Raw genomic sequence first — 20,299 nt, 5'->3', positions numbered from 1 at the left:
AAAATACCAGCTAATTTGTTGTTGTTGGTCGCTAAATTGTATCTGACTCTTTGTGACCCCATGGACTGCAGCACACCTGGCTTCCCTGTCCTTCACTAATTTGTTAATGTGTTATTTCTTAATAAAAATACATATGTAGAAAAGAGTTTAGGAGAAGACAGACACAGCTCCAGAAACCCTCCAATAAGACAAAGTAGGAGTTTCCATTTTCTATGCAAAGATGCTTACTATTATCAAAATCAGACACCAAATCCAAACTTTTTGTTGTTTAAAAGGCTCCCCAGTAAAGTAATTACATTCATTAAGTGCTACCTAGTTTATATACTTTTTTTTTTTACTTAAACTAATACTCTTTCTACTTCTTTTCTTGATATACCTTCATATCTTCTAGTGACTTAATACTTCCATGTATCTTTGATATACATCTCTAAAAAGTTCCCTTGGATACTTCTCTGTGACACAGTGTCAGTAATTACTAGTTAGGGATGAAGGATGTTCAGTTCCCCAGCAGACTGGATATATATAAATCTGGTAAATCTGAATCCTAGTTGTTGCTTATTACCGATTTGGAATCCTTCATAATTTCTGCACTCCATCAGTGCTATGAGTTTTATTAGTTTTCTGTGACTTATCTATGGAAAGACATTACTCCCAGGTGAGACACATTCATTCAAAAATAATTAGTATTTCCAGGATGATAATAGAAAGCTAAAGATCCTTTTATACTCTATCCTTACCACATCCAATATGTAACCCTGTTAGTATATTAATTAAAAAAAAACTCTTATTCTTCACAAAGGAAAACATTCCAAAGGTCAGAGAGCACACTGTTAGGAGAGGGCAAGGAATGGAAGGCATACATGGACCTGGGGAGTCTCTTTGGATCTTCCTCTTGCGGGCTGCGTGACCATGGACAAATCATGCCATTTTTTTGAGCATCAGGATGATAATTAATAAAATGGTGATAGTAGTTCTGCCAGACTATCTCATAAGACAGTCACTAGGAACCCATGAGGCAATATCTGAAAGTGTTTTCTTAAATACTCATTCATAGTTATAGCATGAACTCTCCCATTGCCAGAGTCCATGAAACTTGCATATACTTTGAGGGTGGGAGAAAAAGGTCAGACATGTTACAATCAAAATCTGCTAATTTAAATATTCATATGTGGTGTGAGGGGCTCAATAAATTATCTCGAGTGCTCGAGTGTCCACAGATGAGTCTGCATTTGAATGGAGAGTAGGAGGAGCTGATAACAGAGTGCTACTGGTCACGAAACAGAAGGCACTGTATTGTTCTTTTCCATTTGTCGCCTACTATTACAAGTTGTTTTCATTCTTCCATGTCTTGGCTGCTTTGTGGTAGCATCAGCTGTTGCCATTTCCTTTCATAAATAAATACTATTTCTTTGATTCTCCCTCAATTATATTTTTAGCCTCCTTTCTTTAAATTCTTCCTAAAACCTTTTTTTTAAAGCATGCCTTGGCTAGTAGCTTCAGATCCTATTTGTATGTTCATTTAGGATTTGGGGCCATAATCGTGTTGGTTAGTTACAAAGTGTCCTATAACTGCCATAGAGCTGATCTGATTCAGTTGTCAAAAAGCCTAAAGTTACAACTTTGTTGGGATTTGAAATGATTAGCATAGGTCAACACATTGCAATTGGTTTGACTGCTTGCTGTTCAGCCTGTGAATGGTAGATTCAACCAGCTGAACAAACCTCATCTGAAAGGATGATCCCTGATGAATGTTTGTGGTGTGAAATGGAGAGAAAAGCTCCATGCCATTGTGCATGCACCGTGCCCCTGCCAGGCTGGTGCACTGTACCAGCTCGTTAGACTCATTCACTTAGTTTATGACTTGTGCATAGGAACTATCAGGATATCCACTGTCAGGAGAAGGGAAGAAATGGAAGGCATACATGGAGCGGGATATCCACATGTACAGGGGTTCCCTGAGGAAGTATCCAGTATTGTGCTTTTCATTCTTTCTTACATTCTAGTTAAGCCTTGAATTTATTAAGCAATGAATGACAATAAAATTGTAAAATAAGTAGCTTTAAACTGATTCAGATCATTCCTAAGGTATCATAAAAGAGTAAGTATATGATTCTGTAGAGACACTGTTGGTGTTTAATTCAATTTGTTGAATTATTTTTTAGCCAAGCTCCGAAAAACAGTACTGAAGAAGAAAGACTTTTAGGCAGTTTCTTTTTCTCTTTTGGCTCTTTCTGAAAAAGAAATTATCCTATTTTGTCTACCCTACTGCATTCATAGTCAGTGAAACATGGAGGAGGTTTCCATTAGAACATATTGTTTATGCTGTATGGCTATGCAAAAGCCCGCTGTGTAATTGTTCTCTTGGCTGGTTTCAATTAAAGACTATTTGTTGTTTTCTCTCCTTTTATTAATTGGTGGAACACAATGCAGCAGATTGTCATGGCTCAAAATGTGAGGATATTCCCCACACAGCAGACATGTCGGAGTCATAGTGAAACTACAAGCACATTTCTTTTTCCTAATCAAATTTTCCGTATGCACCAGTGAATGCATTATTGCTTTTCTGCTGCAGTGGCCTCTGCTGATTTGAAAGCAAGCCCTCTCTCCTACTCCCACCCTTATTATCTAGCTTTCTCAAACTCTGCCATACATCGGCTCTCTCTCGGGCAGAGTCTCTCTCTAGCCGTTTCTTCTGCTGCTGCTGCTGCTCCTCACATCACTACACCCTCTGCTGTGTGTGCCATCAAGCACCTTGGATCACTCGGCACTGGAATTTTAGTTCTGTTTCTATTAAAATCATCTTCAATAGTGTATGCTTGATGAATCAGGTAACTCAAGCTGATAAATCTCTGCTGTTACAATTAAATGCACTTCCTCTCTCTAAGTCTGAAGATTGAGGAAGAACCTCAGATTCTTCATTCCTGAAGGCAGTAATTAAGTCAGTCACTTTCTCTTTGCTAAATTACAATAATTACTTCCTTCTTTTCCGTAAGGTCCTACCTTGCAAACCTTTACTAACACTGCTGTTTATATGGATGTTATGTGGGGACCAAAACAAAACAGAAATTTAGACTGCACGTGGGATGGCATTTGTTCAGCTCAAGAGCTCTTGTGGGGCCACAGAATGAAGCACTGCTCAGAACTTCCTTAATTAAAGGCCCACAGGTTAAAGCCATGTGACTCTAAGCACAGCTGAAGGAAGCCTGCTTGACTGAGCCAGGCATATCAGCTATTAACAACCCAGGGAGAGCTGCATGAAGGTAAGGGTCATGGCCCCTGTCATCAGAGGCGAGGATCAAAACCAACGTTAAGTTAAAAAGCCAGACTTCAGCTGTTTCTTTGCAATGCCTTTTTAAAGAAGTAGATTCCCGGTACTCAAAAGTTACAAACAGAAGCAGGGTATCCATCTACCTGTTGTTTGACTTAAGAGATTAGAATATAAGGACTTTTTACATTTCCTTCCAACTCCAATAGTCTAGTATTCAGTACTTTTCACTTGTTTTCTTTGAAATTACTTCATTCTCTGTCTATCTTGTTTAAAGAGAGAGAGAGAGAGAATAGGATACACCTATGGCTTTCCTATTAAACCCTTGTGTCCACTAGATAAATATGGCAGACTGCTATTTGTTCAACAAAATCCATTTTCTCTTCCTTCTGGGCACATTCCTAGCTTCCTTTGCAAGAAGGTGTGGCCACATGTCTAAGTTCTAGCCAGTGAAATGTAAGAATGATGTGAACCAGAGAAGCTGGTTCACTCCTCTCCCTACAGCTGATTGTAGAGATCAACCCCAGGCTAGCAGTCCCAAATGATGCCCAGGACAAACTTTCTTTCCCATCCTTCCCTTCGCCATCCTACCCACCTTCCCAGCTGGGGAACACCTGCCTCAGACTGTACAATGAGCAACAGTAAGTTTCTACCAAGTTTGATTCATTATACATTTTGGGCTCTATTTATCAAGGCAATCTAGCCTGAACTCTGACCAGTGCATTCTTTTGGCAAAACATGTTAGCCTTTGCCCTGCTTCATTGTGTACTCCAAGGCCAAATCTGCCTGTTAACGCCAGGTATCTTTTGACCTCCTACTTTTGCATTCCAGTCTCCTATGATGAAAAGGACATCTTTTTTTGGTGTTCGTTCTAGAAGGTCTTGTAGGTCATCATAGAACCATTCAACTTCAGCTTCTTCAGCATTAGTGTTTAGAGCGTAGACTTGGATTATTGTGATACTGAATGGTTTGCCTTGGAAACGAACAGAGATCATTCTGTCATTTTTGAGATTGCACCCAAGTACTGCATTTCAGACTCTTCTGTTGACTATGAGGGCTACTGCATTTCTTCTAAGGGATTCTTGTCCACAATAGTAGATATAATGGGCATCTGAATTAAATTTGCCCATTGCAGTCCATTTTAGTTCACTGATTCCTAAAATGTCGATAGTATATTCAAAAGCAGACATTACTTTGCCGACTAAGGTCCGTCTAGTCAAGGCTATGGTTTTTCCTGTGGTCATGTATGGATGTGAGAGTTGGACTGTGAAGAAGGCTGAGCACCGAAGAATTGATGCTTTTGAACTGTGGTGTTGGAGAAGACTCTTGAGGGTCCCTTGGACTGCAAGGAGATCCAACCAGTCCATTCTGAAGGAAATCAGCCCTTGGATTTCTTTGGAAGGAACGATGCTAAAGCTGAAACTCCAGTCCTTTGCCCACCTCATGTGAAGAGTTGGCTCATTGGAAAAGTCTTTGATGCTGGGAGGGATTGGGGGCAGGAGGAGAAGGGGACGACAGAGGATGAGATGGCTGGATGGCATCACTGACTCGATGGACGTGAGTCTGGGTGAACTCTGGGAGTTTGTGATCGACAGGGAGGCTGGGCGTGCTGTGATTCATGCGGTCGCGAAGAGTCGGACACGACTGAGCGACTGAACTGAACTGAACTGAAAATGTCGATGTTCACTCTTGCCATCTCCTGTTTGACCACTTCCAATTTTCTCTGATTCATGGACCTAACATTCCAGGTTCATTTCTTTACAGCATCGGACTTCACTTTCATCACCAGTCATATCCACAACTGGGCATTGTTTTTGCTTTGGCTCCATCTCTTCACTGTTTCTTGAGTTATTTCTCCACTCTTTTCCAGTAGCATATTGGGCACCTACCAACCTGGGGAGTTCATCTTTCAGTGTCATATTTTTTTGCCTTTTCATACTGTTCATGGGGTTCTCAAGGCAAGAACACTGAAGTGGTTTACCATTCCCTTCTCCAGTGGACCACATTTTGTCAGAACTCTCCACCATGACCCGGCCATCTTGGGTGGCCCTGCATGGCATGGCTCATAGTTTCATTGAGTTAGCCAAGGCTGTGATCCATGTGACCAGTGTGGTGAGTTTTCTGTGACTGTGGTTTTCATTCTGTCTGCCCTCTGATGGAGAAGGATAAGAGGCTTATGGAAGCTTCCTGATGAGAGAGACTGACTGTGGGGGAAACTGGGTCGTGTGCTGATGGTCAGAGGCCTGCTCAGTAAATCTTTAAGCCACTTTTCTGTTGATGGGTGGGGCTGTGTTACCTCCCTGTTGTTTGGCCTGAGGCCAAACAATAGTAGGGCTAACGACCATAATGGTAACCTCCTTCAAAAGGACTTATGCACTCACTGTTGTATTCAGTGCCCCTGACCCCACAGCAGGCCACTGTCGACCCATGCCTCTGCTGGAGGCTCCTGGATACTCACAGCCAAGTCTGGCTCAGTCTCTTGTGGGGACACAGCTCCTTTCTCCTGGCTCCTAGTGCATACAAGGTTTTGTTTGTGTTCTCCAAGAGTCTGCTTCCCCATTCTTGTAGAAGTTCTGTAATCAAATCCCACTGGCCCCCAAAGTCAAATTCCCTGGGGGTTCTCAGTCTCTTTGCTGGATCCCCAGGTTGGGAAATCTGTTGTGGGTCCTAGAACTTTCTTTCTTAAGAGTAGGAGAATTTCTTTGGTATATTGTTCTGCAGTTTGTGGGTCGTCTGCTCAGCAGCTCTATGGTGGGGCTAATGGCAACCTCCTCCAAGAGGGCTTATGCCACACGCTGCGTGTCCCAGGTAGCTACACCCATAGCCCCTGTTGCTGCGGCAGGCCACTGCTGGCCCGTGCCTCCAAAGGAGACACTCAGACACTCAAAGGCAGGTCTGGCTCAGTCTTTCTGGGGACTCTGGGTCCCAGTGCACACAAAGTTTTGTTTGAGCCCTCTGAGCATCTCTGGCAAGTATGGAGTTTGATTCTAAATGTGATTTCACCCCTCCTACCATCTTGTTGGGGCTTCTCCTTTGCCCTTGGGTGTAGGGTATCTTTTTTGGGGGGATCTTTTTTTGGTGAGACAGATAACATTCTGTCAATGACTGTTCAGCAGTGAGTTGAAATTTTGTAGTTCTCACTGGGGAAGATGAGCACATATCCTTCTATTCCACCATCTCGTTTTCAACAACACAAGAGATGACTCCACACATGGACATCCTCAGATGGTCAATACTGAAATCAAATTGATGATATTCTTTGCATCCAAAGATGGAGAAGCTCTATACAGTCAGCAAAAATAAGACTGGGAGCTGACTATGGCTCAAATCATGAACTCCTTATTGCGAAACTCAGGCTTAAATTGAAGAAAGTAGGGAAAACCATTAGATCTCTAAATCAAATCCCTTATGATTATATAGTGGAAGTGACAAATAGATTCAAGGGATTAGATCTGATAGAGTGCCTGAAGAACTATGGATGGAGGTCCGTGACATTGTACAGGAGGTGATGATCAAGACCATCCCCAAGAAAAGAAATGCAAAAAGGCAAAATGGTTGTCTGAGGAAGCCTTACAAATAGTTGAGAGAAGAAGAGAAGCAAAAGGCAAAGAAGAGAAGAAAAGTATATCCATTTGAATGCAGAGTTCCAAAGAATAGCAAAGAGAGATAAGAAAGCCTCCCTTGGTGATCAATGCAAAGAGATAGAGGAAAACAATAGATGGGAAAGACTAGACATCTCTTCAAGAAAGTCAGAGATACCAAGGGAACATTTCATGCAAAGATGGGCACAGTAAAGGACAGAAATGGTATGGACCTAACAGAAGCAGAAGATATTAAGAGGTGTCTAGAATACACAAAGAATTATACAAAAAAGATCTCCATGATCCAGATAACCACGAAGGTGTGATCACTCACCTAGAGTCAGATATCCTGGAATGTGAAGTCAAATGGGCCTTAGGAAGCATCACTACGAACAAAGCTAGTGGAGATGATGGGATTCCAGCTGAGCTATTAAAAATCCTAAAAGATGATGCTGTGAAAGTGCTGCCCTCAATATGCCAGCAAATTTGGAAAATTCAGTAGTGGCCACAGGACTGGAAAAGGTCAGTTTTCATTCCAGTCCCAAAGAAAGGCAATGCCAAAGAATGTTCAAACTACCACACAATTGTACTTACCTCACACAGTAGCAAAGTAATTCTCAAAATTCTCCAGGCGAGGTTTCAACAGTATGTGAACCAAGAACTTCCAGATTTTGAAGCTGGATTTAGAAAAGGCAGAGGAACCAGAGATCAAATTGGCAACATCTGTTGGATCATTGAAAAAGCAAGAGAGTTCCAGAAAAACATCTACTTCTGCTTTACTGACTACACCAAAGTCTTTGACTATGTGGATCACAATAAACTGTGGAAAATTCTAAAAGAGGTGGGAATACCAGACCACCTGACCTGAGAAATCTGTATGCAGGTCAAGAAGCAACAGTTAGGCCCAGACATGAACAATGGACTGGTTGCAAATTGGGAAATGAATATGTCAAGGCTGTATATTGTCACCTTGCTTATTTAATTTATATGCAGAGTACATCATGAGAAATGCTGGGCTGGATGAAGCACAGGCTGGAATCAAGATTGCTGGGAGAAATATCAATAACCTCATATAGGCAGATGACACCATCCTTATGGCAGAAAGTGAAGAGGACCTAAAGAGCCTCTTGATGAAACTGAAGGAGGAGAGTGAAAAGTTGGCTTAAAACTCAACATTCAGAAAACTAAGATCATGGCATCTGGTTCCATCATTTCATGGCACATAGATGGGGAAATAATGGAAACAGTAACAAGCTTTGTTTTCTTGAGCTCCAAAATCATTGCAGATGGTGACTGAAACATGAAATTAAAAGACACTTGCTCTTTGGAAGAAAAGCTATGACCAACCTAGACAGCACATTAAAAAGCAGAGACATTACTTTGCCAGCAAAGGTCCGTCTAGTCAAAGCTATGGTTTTTCCAGTAGTCATGAATGACTGTCAGAGTCCAACCATAAAGAAGGCTGAGCACCGAAGAACTAATGCTTTGAACTGTGGTTTGGAGGAGACTCTTGAGAGTCCCTTGTACAGCAAAGAGATCCAGCCAGTCAATCCTAAAGGAAATCAGTCCTGAATATTCATCGGAAGGACTGATGCTGAAGATGAAGCTCCAATACTTTGGCCACCTAATGCAAAAAACTGACTCACTGGAAAAGACTGTGATGCTAGGAAAGATTGAAGGCAGGAGGCGAAGGGGATGACAGAGGATAAGATGGTTGGATGGCATCACCAACTCAATGGACACGAGTTTGAGCAAGCTCTGGGAGTTGGTGATGGACAGGGAAGCCTGGCGTGCTGCAGTCCACGGGGTTGCAAAGAGTCGGACCCAAGTGAGCAACTGAACTGAAACTGAAGTCTGTACTGAGGTACTTAGCAATTCATATAATGGCACTGAAGCTTTCTGCTTTCTTGAACTAAAATATCAATTATTGGAACTAAAATCCCAGCTTATTTTCTTTCTATTATATATAGTCCCAGAAACTAACAAATACTTTAAACACAATTATCCAGAAGGTTTTTCTTTTAAATAAATATATACAATTTGTACTTAAAGCATTATCATATTTGCTTTTTTCTTAAAATATCATATTTTTAAAAACCTATGTGGAAATTAAAAAAAAAAATCTTTAAATACTTAAAAATTTAGTAAGCTGGATGCATTTATCCATACTTATCCATCAGTACTAAGTTTTCTTCATTTCTAATAAATCTTCAGGTATTGATTTCATGTGGTTATTTTTACATGGAATACATTCTGCGTTGTGAAAGAGCTTAGTTCTTAGTGTTGAGTCAGTGTGGACTTTTTAACATTTCTCTGCAAAATACAGAAGCTCCTTCCAGATATTTTTCACAAAACTGAAATGATAAAATTTTCCAGTGGTTAAAGACTGTGCCATGTTGATATGGGTCACAGTGGAATAGGATACATAGAAAAGAAACCAATAAAATAGCAAGGTAATTTCTAGTAAAACAAACCCAGAACTGAATATTCAAAGAAATACTATTCCCTAAAAAATAGTCACTTTGGGAGGCTTATGATGAAAACAGGCTTCCTTGGTGCCTCAGTCAGTAAAGAATCTGCCTGCAGTGCAGAAGACTGCCTACAATAGAGTAGACCCAGGTTCGATCCCTGGGTCAGGAAGATGCCCTGGAGAAGAAAACGGTAACCCACTCCAGTTGCACTCCACTTGTCTGGAAAATACCATGGACAGAGGAGGCTGGCGGGCTGCAGTCCATGGGGTTGCAAGAGTAGAACACAACTTAGCAACTAAACCACCACCACCATGATGGAAACGTTTCTTGCACTCTTCTTTTAAGGAAATTTAGTACTTTATATCTTCACATGGTATACATGCATATATGCATGCACACACACAGTTCCCAAATGACTCTACCCAACTTGACCAGCGATGCTCCATATTGTCAGAAACATTCTATATCTTTCATTATTTTCTCATAAACATGTTTGGTATGAATTCAATTACAAGTGAGAAAATAAAGACTAACACATACATTTAAATAAAACAAATGAATTATTTTCCTTATCAAGGTCCTTCTACTTTAAGAGATTCGATGCTACACATCCTAACTTCATATTTTCAGAGCAATTTCATTGTGTTCTCCCTTGAACATTGAGTTATTTTAATTAAAGAACATCTGCAATCACAGGAAACATAGACCTACAAATCAATTTATCATTCATGGTGGTTAAAGGAAAATAAAAATGCAAAAGCATCTGTATGTCTCACCTCCCATCAAACCTGTGCTTCAGGAAATCAAAGAGGGCTTTCTGCATCATGTCTGTGACCTTTGCAGAGGTGAGAAAAAAAGAATGAGGCAAACAACAGCAGAGAGAGAGAAATCAAAAGTGAGAGAGCTGCAAAGAAGGACGTTCCAACCAAAGACCTTATGACAGCTATTTGTCTGCTGGGGGCAGGACAGGGCAAACAACCATGAACAGAGTTTTTCACACTTAACCTACTTGCACTTACTCAGTTTCCCCCATTGGTTCTCCTCCAGGGTGCTGAGGGGTGAACCAGTGGTGTTCACTAGACCTAAGACAGACCCTCATCTCTTTTTTAGGTGACAGAAGGGCCACCAGGAGACCAGGATAAGCTGGCTCTGTGCACAGGTACGGCCTGTCCATGCCATACCTGAGTGGTGCCTGCCCGCAGTGAGAAGCAACTAGAGCTCCTTGGGCCAGCCCCAGGCCCGGCCTCCAGCTAGTCTGTGCAAGTTGGTGGACACATTCTCCACATCCAGGGCTGGACTTTTGTAGACCCCTCTCTGCTCTTCCTCAGACAGTCCCCATTGAGAGGGGGAGGGTAGGGGAGGGAGTGAAAGGGGAAGTGGGAGAAGGAGATGGGATTCTTAAACCTGCGTCAAAGAGATTGATTAATTCACTCAACAAATGTGCACTGAAAGCTGACCATGTGCCAGATTTGTGCTGATTCAGTGGGAAGGGTGCCACGGAGGTAGCCCACCTTCAGATAATGTCCTACCATTTATTCTTATCCATGCTGGCATGAAGTCAAAATGGCAACATCTGAAATGCAGTACATCTAAGTGTTTGCGCTCTTCTTCCTTACATTACTTAGTTCATCTCTGAAGGAGCTCAATGATATTTTTAATGGCATTTTTCCCCTTTTTTACGTCCATTAAAATAAAGAAGCAGAGAAATGTTTGGTGGAATATGCCATCGTCTTGAGCACCCAGCAAAGTGAGACCGATTGGTGCTCTGAGGTGAGGTTTGCTGGCAGATTGCTTTTATGTTCCCTTGTGGCATTCATTCGCTATTTTTTCTAACAGCAACAGGAACCGTTGAAACAGATAAAATCCTTTTCTTTGAATTGAAAGCAGGGCAAACCTTTGACCAGAACTTCCCATTATAACTATTTTGAGGGAGCTATTTCTAAACACTGTAATACATGAAAGATGAGAAGAGGGCCAGAGAGGGAGGAAATAGCAAAGGGCCATGTGAACTCCACAAAACACCTCCTGTCTCACAAGCTGAGGGCCCGAGTGTAAGCAAACCCCAAGGAGGAAGCTCCCAGTGGCTGTCTCCTAGGTTCTTGATCAAGAACTGATGGGTAACAGACTGGTATCGGTACCTCATAACCCTTCAGCGATGGCCCCACCAGCACCACCGGACGCATGGATGGCACCACGTCGTAGGGGGGGATGTGCTCCGTCTGAAAGAGACGATTGGACACACATAACAAGGTGTGAGGGTCAGCAGCCCTCCTCCACAGCCACAACATTCACAATCCTCCGGCAAATGAGAAATGATAACCACGGGTCCCACCAAGGAGACGCCTCCCTCATTTTATAGCCATTTGGGTCACTGAAATGGAGCATTGCAGGCATTTATGGATAGAAACCTTCACAGGAGATTTAAAAAGGAAACATGACTTACCACTTTTTGCTTCTGTTTTGCTAAAAGACAACAATGAGAGCCATATCAAAATATGTAATCTCTGTCATTGTTAGCACACGATTTTAAAAGATGGAAGAATATGCCAATTTGTCCCTGTCATTCTCGACATTTCCCAATCACCCATTCTGCAGAGTATTACTCTACTATTTCATTCTGGTTGGGCCAATTGGGAAGACAAATGCAAAAACAGACCATTTCCTCCCTGAACAAATGACCTCATACTCTGATTTCACAATGGGTGGGGAGGGTGGATTTCATAACATTGGCTGGGCCAGCCACAGGCCATGGGTTGTTCCCGTGCTGGACACAGCATGTGGTGTGGCTGAGAGCAACTTGGACAAATCAAATTTGATAATAAGAGACTTAGAACAAGAATTTGTATAATAATGACCATCACTGCACTCACTAGTTATTTTTGGATGTGTAATTTTGGTAAACTAGCAGAAGAATTTGCAGTTCTTTTGTGTTCTTAAGGCTTTCTGCTCACTTTCCAGAATACTGACATATTTTTCCTAGTGCATTGCTTTTAATTTCAAGTAAGTTTATAATCAGTTGTCCCTGTTCTTTCTTGTGTGTAATAGTGAACAGCTGCAATGACTTAAATGTTCAGCAAATGGGGATGAGGCAAGATATACTCAATATCTCTGGCTTTGTGGCCACCCATGCAGTCCTGTCCATCTGCGGACAACCTAAAGAACAAGACTTTGGTTCAGAGCCCTGGAGATCAGGTTTCATATACAAAGACTCCAATATTCAGATCTGCTCTGGAACCAACCCAGTTTCCTGCAGTTATGGTATTCCAGCATAGACACTGGATCTGTCATTCTGAAATGATAATCCCAGATACATTAAGGCAGCATCCGTTCTGGAGCAGAGCAAAATGAGCCTGTAGAGCCAGGGAATGTGGTGGAAGGAAAATTCTTGCTTGAATACCTCCACAGTTTCTAAATGCACAACTCCTGACTGGGCCATCACTGTCCCTTCATTACCATTAAATTCAAGGCTCAGTTGTCTGCTTTTCAAACAGAAATGAGCCCATTTGGGCCAAACCTCATTCTCTGCTTAAGCCCTCCCCACCTCCACAGCTCAGGTTGTACCAACACACCCTGAAGTTTTACATGAAGACTGGAACTCATCATTTTCTTTAGAATGCTTTTAAAACTCATATAATTGACCCTCACCATCTTAAAGTGTGCTAGGTTCTTGGGTGGAACAGTGAACTCGCTTCTGAATGATTTATACAATAGAGGGCAAATAAGATTGTACAAAATCATGAGCCATATCAAAACATGTAATCTCTGTCATTGTTACAATGATCTGAATTTCTAGTAACACAAGTACCCTTTAATTCAAATTAAATTACTAGAGAAAAGCAAATAAGCAATGAAATATTATGTAGAAAAATCTTTAAATTGCTTCCAAATTAGTAAAAAAAAAATTTGCATGTATTTTCAAAGATTAAGAAAGAAATACATTCCATTAAAAAAAAAAGTCTAACTAAAACCCTCACCTGTTGATGTGGGAGTTGCTCGAAATGTCCCTGATACCATTTCTCCAAGACTTGAAGAAGAATTTCCACTGGATTTCCTAAGATACAGAAAAGGAACTTAGGACTCATTCCCCAGATTCCTTGAAAATAGAACTTGAGAGTACAAAGCTTTCTTTGGCCTTAATCCTACTAAATAATTCAAAACACACCAAGTCCTGCTCTTAGAGTAGAGCTTCAAGGATCTGCCCAAATGTTTTCTTTGACCTCCTTTCTCAGAGAAAGTGGGAAACTAACTAAGATCTGGAAATACTTTGTGAAAGTCTCTTTCCTAATTATTTAATGCAGAAATGAGGCCAATGAATCACTAAGAGGAGTGTTCTTGTGAACCATTTGTTTAACCAACGCTGACCACCAATGCACTGGTTGGGTGTCAAACACAGCTCAGAACGAGCAGAAGAGTATTCACTGTTATAGGAACTAAGGATACAACAGTGAGGGGAAAACAAACTTCTTTCCCTTATACAGACAAATTCTAGTGGTATCAGTATCAATCAGATGAACAGGTAAAAATGTAGTATGTTTGATAGTAGTAAGTGCAACAAAGAAAACTGAGATGGGAGAGAGATAAGCAAGAGGAGAGAAATGGATTCAACTTTAGATATGATGGCAAGAGCTGGATCATTGAAAAGATGAGATTTAACACAGATCTGAAGCAGATGAAGGAGTGATCCGGTGGAAAAGGAAAGGGTCCGGTAAGAAAAAAGAGCAGTTGCAGAGGAACATAGGTTTTCACATGGAGCAGCAAGAGAGACAAAAAGTCTAGAGAAGAAGTAATAAGAGGGATGAATCATTAATAATATTACAGGCATGTTATCATTAATAATATTACAGGCATGTTATATCCTAACAAAGGTCGATAATTATAAGTGGGGCTCACACTGTCGTGATCTCCTATCACTGTTTAAGAACTTCCCATTATGACAAAGGCAAAAGGCCTCCTGAAGAAGAGAGGCGTTTTTGAAACAGAAAAGGATCTAATAGAAAAAGGAGGTTGAGAGTTAAGAGAAAGAACTAATTCTATTTTAGGACTTTCAAAAAACAGTAACGCATATCAAATCAGTACTTCAGTGTAGGCTCACAATACATGCAGGCTTAATATGATTGCAGCCATGAAATTAAAAGATGCTTACTCCTTGGTAGAAAAGTTATGAGCAACCTAGATAGTATATTCAAAAGCAGAGACATTACTTTGCCGACTAAGGTCCGTCTAGTCAAGGCGATGGTTTTTCCAGTAGTCATGTATGGATGTGAGAGTTGGACTGTGAAGAAGGCTGAGCGCCGAAGAATTGATGCTTTTGAACTGTGGTGTTGGAGAAGACTCTTGAGAGTCCCTTGGACTGCAAGGAGATCCAACCAGTCCATTCAGAAGGAGAAAAGCCCTGGGATTTCTTTGGAAGGAATGATGCTAAAGCTGAAACTCCAGTACTTTGGCCACCTCATGCGAAGAGTTGATTCATTGGAAAAGACTGATGCTGGGAGGGATTGGGGGCAGGAGGAGAAGGGGACGACAGAGGATGAGATGGCTGGATGGCATCACGGACTCGATGGACATGAGTCTGAGGGAACTCCGGGAGATGGTGATGGACAGGGAGGCCTGGCGTGCTGCGATTCATGCGGTCACAAAGAGTCGGATACGACTGAGCGACTAAACTGAACTGAATATGATGCTGATTTGTCCTCTCAGGCTTTGCTTGTATCCCTGGGACCTTTAAGCACCTGCACTCTGGTCTTTGTGGATACTTCATTGTTCACTAGAGGCTAATTCATCTGAAGCTGGACAGAGTCTTCCCTTTATTACCAACCAGTGGTCACAGAAAACCCTGGAGAAGCTGCTACTAGTCCTGGGATGGTATTGCATGTACCACGGCATTCTGTGCTCACTTGAAAGAGCTTCTCTGAAAGATAACCAAGAAGAGCTATGATGCTAGGTCAGGCCAGGCCCCCACTTACGGTACTGTAAAAGGATGCTCTACACGACTCTCACAGAGGGAAGCTCAGGTTCCCAACAGGGTTTGTTGGAGTCACAGAAAATAGTCTCCACTGTGGAATTCATGTTGATTTCAGGAGCGGCGGCTTCATTCAGTACATAATGTGGGGGATGAACTACCTGAAACCCCCTCGTGTCAATTTCAGAAGTGCCTTGCACATAGAAAAATAGCTTTTACTTCAAAAGCATACGTGTTTAACTTAATAAGGAAACTTGAAAACATCACCTAATTTCCCTGCTTCCTGCAAACAAAATGTGGAGAAAAGAAGGAGCCTCACCCTCCGTGAAAACGGCCTCTTTTCTGTTCCTGCTGAATCCGTATGTTCTCCAGTCTCAGCGGACTTGGGATGAAGCCAATCTCACAGCCTTCTTTCACCAGCCTTCCTATCCACCAATCATTGTTGTATTTCTGGAACACAGAAACAAAGATGCTATCAATTCACTTATCTTCCCATTTATTCATTTCAGGGGGCCAAAAGATTGAAGCACTATGTTATATAATATTATACTGTACCATATTATATACACAAACACTATTTATAGTATATTATACCATATTATATATATCGGGGGGGGGGTGTCCAAAGAATAAAGCAAACTTTCTAGTCCAAAAGCCAAGATAATTAATACTTGAGGGTCTGCAGGCCATATGGTCTCTGATGCAACCACTGTAATCTTCTGTTGTGGTGTGGAAGTAGCCACAGACAATATGTAAACACGTAAGCATGGCTGTGCTTCAGTAAACCTTTTCCTTCTGAAAGACAGCAGGCTGGTTTCAGCCCATGGGACACCATTTGCTAATCCCTGGGCTAAAGGCAGGTCTTAACATTTGGATTCCTTTGGTCCTTGTCAAGAAACCCTTGCCACACCTTCGGGAATAGATTTTGTAAGGATAAATATGCACCACTGTGATTAGAACTCTGGAAGACAAGAGAGACAAGTCTAAGATGAAATACACTGAACAGTCTGTTATTTATCAAAAGCTTTGAGGTAAAAATTCCACTGTAGTATCTGTATTTTACTCCCTCTGGGGAAAAACAATGCTGCTGCTAAGTCGCTTCAGTCGTGTCCGACTCTGTGCAACCCCAGAGATGGTAGCCCACCAGGCTCCCCCGTCCCTGGGATTCTCCAGGCAAGAACACTGGAGTGGGTTGCCATTTCCTTCTCCAGTGCATGAAAGTGAAAGGTGAAAGTGAAGTCGCTCAGTCATGTCCGACTCCTAGTGACCCCATGGATTGCAGCCTACCAGGCTCCTCTGTCCATGGGATTTTCCAGGCAAGAGTACTGGAGTGGGGTGCCATTGCCTATAATCTTCCAAATACAGATTTGCAAATCAAGGTCCATCTTATTACCTGAAGAAAAATAAGCCTACTCTCACAAAGACTAAGCATATTTTACATAAGTGGAATTTTTGAAGTAATCTCCAAGTGACCTGAAATCCAATAGGAATGAAGGAATTTCAATTTAAATAAAGTTCCAAGACATGTAACGTTGGGAAACAAACCCCACACAAAGGCTTCAGTCAATATAGGGTAACATGGTCCTATTTGATGGGCCAGCAAAACTGCATTTGTAATGATAAATTTGCTGAATTTGCTGACTTTAAAAAAATGCACAATATGACAGCTGCAAGTTAACTTTTATTTGGGGCAAAATGAGGACTATAGCCCAAGAGACAGCATTTCAGATTGTTCTGAGAAACTGCTCCAAGAGGCAGTGGAGGAAGGTCAGAAAGCGTACATTCAATCAAGCACAAACAGAAGCTTTCTGCTAGTCATAAGGAGCAGTCATCATTCAGAAGGAATTTAGTGCATTTCTAAATATGAGGAGACATAAGAATTGGGTTCATAAAATTGGCTCCTGAAAAATACTTAACTCTCTGAAGACCAGTTATGCCAGTTTTTCCCAGAGCACAGAGTGCCTCATTTCTGCTCTCCACTTTCAGAGGGTGTTGAAACTCAGCAGCTGCAGCAGCACCGATTTAATCCTTACAGAGGCAGACGGCAAGTGCCCGGGTTGCTGTTGCTGTTTAGTTGCTAAGTCGTGTCCGACTCTTTGGGGCCCCCCTGGTGGCTCAGTCAGTAAAGTACCCATGGCAAGCACTAGTCTGTAGCTGACAAATCTTAGGGCAGAAGGCATGTTTAATCCAAGCTACCTGCCTCAAGGGAAGGTTTCAGCTAGGTGATTTCCAGAAAACAAACATTACTCCTACTGTTTACATCCTCCAGAGATAACTCCAAAAACTTCCTTTATTGTCTTTATTAGTGTCGGACAAGGTAACTCTCTCTCTTTGATCCAGGAAACATCTCATTTTTTTCAAAGCATAACTCTATATGGTATATTTTGCTTAGCTCACAGGACAGTAGAATTTATATGTATATGACATTGACACGCTGGGAAGGAGAAGTGGATATTTCCACTGAATCATCAAAGCACAAATTCCGGGTGACGCTGAGTAATTCTGAGTAACAGTTTTATACTCAAAAGCAAATAGATATGAGTTAGAGATTTGGCCTTTGTTTTGCATACAGCTCCTACACAAAGCACACATGGCAAGCAGTCTGAGCCTGTACTGAAGAAATGTGAGTCAACCTAATATAAAATCTTGAACAGTCTAGGTCTCAATTTCTCCCATCTTTCCATCTTTCATTTCAGGATAACACTCCTGAAATAACAGGTTTATTTATTTTGGAATTAACAAAAGGCAATGGGACCACTTTAGAATGTTTGGTGCATGGATTTGGAGTTTAAATTTTACTGTGGTGGGGACAAAACAGACAGTGAGTCATAGTTTCCCACGGCTTAAGTTACTTCCTGAAATCAAATTAGCCCACTGGAACACTAACTTACTGCTACCCAAATGACCTTAAAGGGGTTCCTTAAAGAGTTGATGTAACTTCCCAAGATGTTTTACTTTCTTCTAGGAAACAGCTAAAGCACAGTGAAAATCTGACTCAATGTTAATGAAAGTTCTTTGAGGCACTTAGGGGAAAGTTACATTGTACGTTCAAGGGCTTAAATCACTGTCATTTGGTGTATGTGATAAGGACAGCTGTAGCTTTTCTCTACTTTTAAGCTTTTCATTACTGAGAAAGTACTGAAAATAGAGCATACCAAATGGCCTTCGAGTTTACGGATGAGAGGAAAGGCTACACCTCGATTATAGAAATATGTTCACTTGTGTTGACGTTCTGGGAGTACATGCCAGCTTCCTGGCAAGGTCACGTTAGTGCTATTCCAATTCTTCTCATTTTCCTTTCCTGAAAATGATGAGCACGTTCTCTTCCTGTTTCCTTATCTGAGATCTCAAAATCTGCAAACAAGTAGCTCTAATCCATATAGGATTACCAGTTCAACATCATACATCAAACTGCCAGGCAAGGGAAGGTCACTGCTCGAGGAGCATATAGATAAAAAAAGCAACCGACAGGACAAATGGAGACGACTGATGGAATGGAGGAAAACAATAAGATGCGTCAAGGTGGGGATGCAGGTGTGAGTAAATATCTGAGGACTTTTTTTATGGGTTCAAGTGCTGCTTCTCCTTGGAAACAATGGGAATGAGCAACTAATGAAAATGGTTTGGTCGTTTTTGATGAGAATGATGACACAAAGTCAACCTAACCATTCAGGTGCTAGGGCACATGTTTTGGGTTAAAAGTCCTTGTCTTTCGGGCACATATGAATATCCCCATGTCAAACATGATTGAGAAAGCAGAAGAGGTCAACTCTATGCTTCCTCAGTTTCTCATAACCAAAGCTGTGAGTACCTAAACTCATCTTTTACCCTAATCTGTTATAATGAGTAAGTGTTCCCCTTTCTATCAAAGGTCTGCCCCATCACTTGGGGTCTGGATCCCAGGCTTCCTGACTACCAAAACCTTCCCCCCTTTCCCATCAATCTCTCTCCTTGTCTCTCTGTCACCAGGCATGGACACATATTCTGGTAGCTCCCATCCTGAAAGAAAACCTCTTTTGACTTCATACCCTCTTCAGTCTGCTGCCTGGTCAGTGTCAATCCCCTTGGAAGCATGGTCTGTGCTTGCTAAATAGACTTCCTAACTCCCCTTCTCTCCTCATCACAGTGCATCCAGCTTTCATCTCCCAAACTCCAGACAATGGTCCCAGTGACCTCCACGCAGCTGACCACCGTGTTGCCAACCCAACGTCCATTCCTTTCTCCTCACCTTAGGTGACATGTCACAACATTGGCTGCAGCTGGTTATTTCCTCCTTTTGAACACACTCTTCTCTGTTGATGTCCATGAATTGCTCTGTCCTAGTTGTCCTCCCATATCTCAGGCTTCTCCTTTTCAGTTTCCTTATTTGCTGAGTCTTTTCATGCACCCCACCTTCGCAGGATGGCATTCCTTTGGATTTGATCCAGGGCTGCCTTCTCTCCTCCTTCTCCTCTGTCTTTAGATGACTTCATTCATTACCATAGCTTTACATGCCACCTGGATAAACTAACGATCCAAATGTGTATCTTTGGCCCAACCCCTTCCTTTGAGCTCCAGATTCTCACATCTAACTTCCTACTTCGTATCTCCTTTGAGACGCCCGCTCCCCACATTCCCTTCCCATCTGTCCTCACCCCACCCTAGTCATAGCCAGCCTAGCTGCTCAACTCATAAACCTTGCTTTCCTTGATCATCTCTGATGTCTCCCTCAATTTTAGCTCCTACACAAGGTTCATCACCAGCACTCTTCATTGAATTCCCACAATATACTTCAAATGTGGAGAGAAATCGTTTTCTCCATCTCAGTAGCGCCAGGATCGCTCAATCCCATTATCCCTCATCTAGAACAGCTCTAACGGTCTCCCTGATTCCAGACTTCTCCCACTCCAATCCACTGTCTCTCCAACAGCTAGTTGTATTTCAGATGTGTGATAATGCAAGCAGCAAGCTCAGTCTTCTAAATCTCGGTGAGAAGGGATGGATTTGAAAGCCTTTCCAATTAAATGAGGCTCCTCTCCATTTA

At 41.8% G+C, this 20,299-nt stretch overlaps 1 protein-coding gene across 1 annotated transcript in view; it reads right to left on the bottom strand.

The window, feature by feature from the left end:
- Positions 1-20,299, bottom strand: part of CACNB4 (calcium voltage-gated channel auxiliary subunit beta 4) — a 269,698-nt gene that overhangs the window by 33,404 nt on the left and 215,995 nt on the right. Inside the window, exons 5-9 of the mRNA XM_052656892.1 lie at positions 15,596-15,726; positions 13,292-13,368; positions 11,761-11,780; positions 11,456-11,536; positions 10,094-10,152 (exon numbers count right to left, since the gene is read on the bottom strand). Of these exons, the coding sequence (XP_052512852.1) occupies positions 10,094-10,152; positions 11,456-11,536; positions 11,761-11,780; positions 13,292-13,368; positions 15,596-15,726 (368 nt within the window). The remainder of the gene's footprint in view (positions 1-10,093; positions 10,153-11,455; positions 11,537-11,760; positions 11,781-13,291; positions 13,369-15,595; positions 15,727-20,299) is intronic.

This window comes from Budorcas taxicolor, chromosome 2 (assembly GCF_023091745.1).
Source record: "Budorcas taxicolor isolate Tak-1 chromosome 2, Takin1.1, whole genome shotgun sequence".
Taxonomy (NCBI): domain Eukaryota; kingdom Metazoa; phylum Chordata; class Mammalia; order Artiodactyla; family Bovidae; genus Budorcas; species Budorcas taxicolor.
Note: the sequence above shows the minus strand (reverse complement) of the source record. Positions and strands in the feature narration are given on the sequence as shown.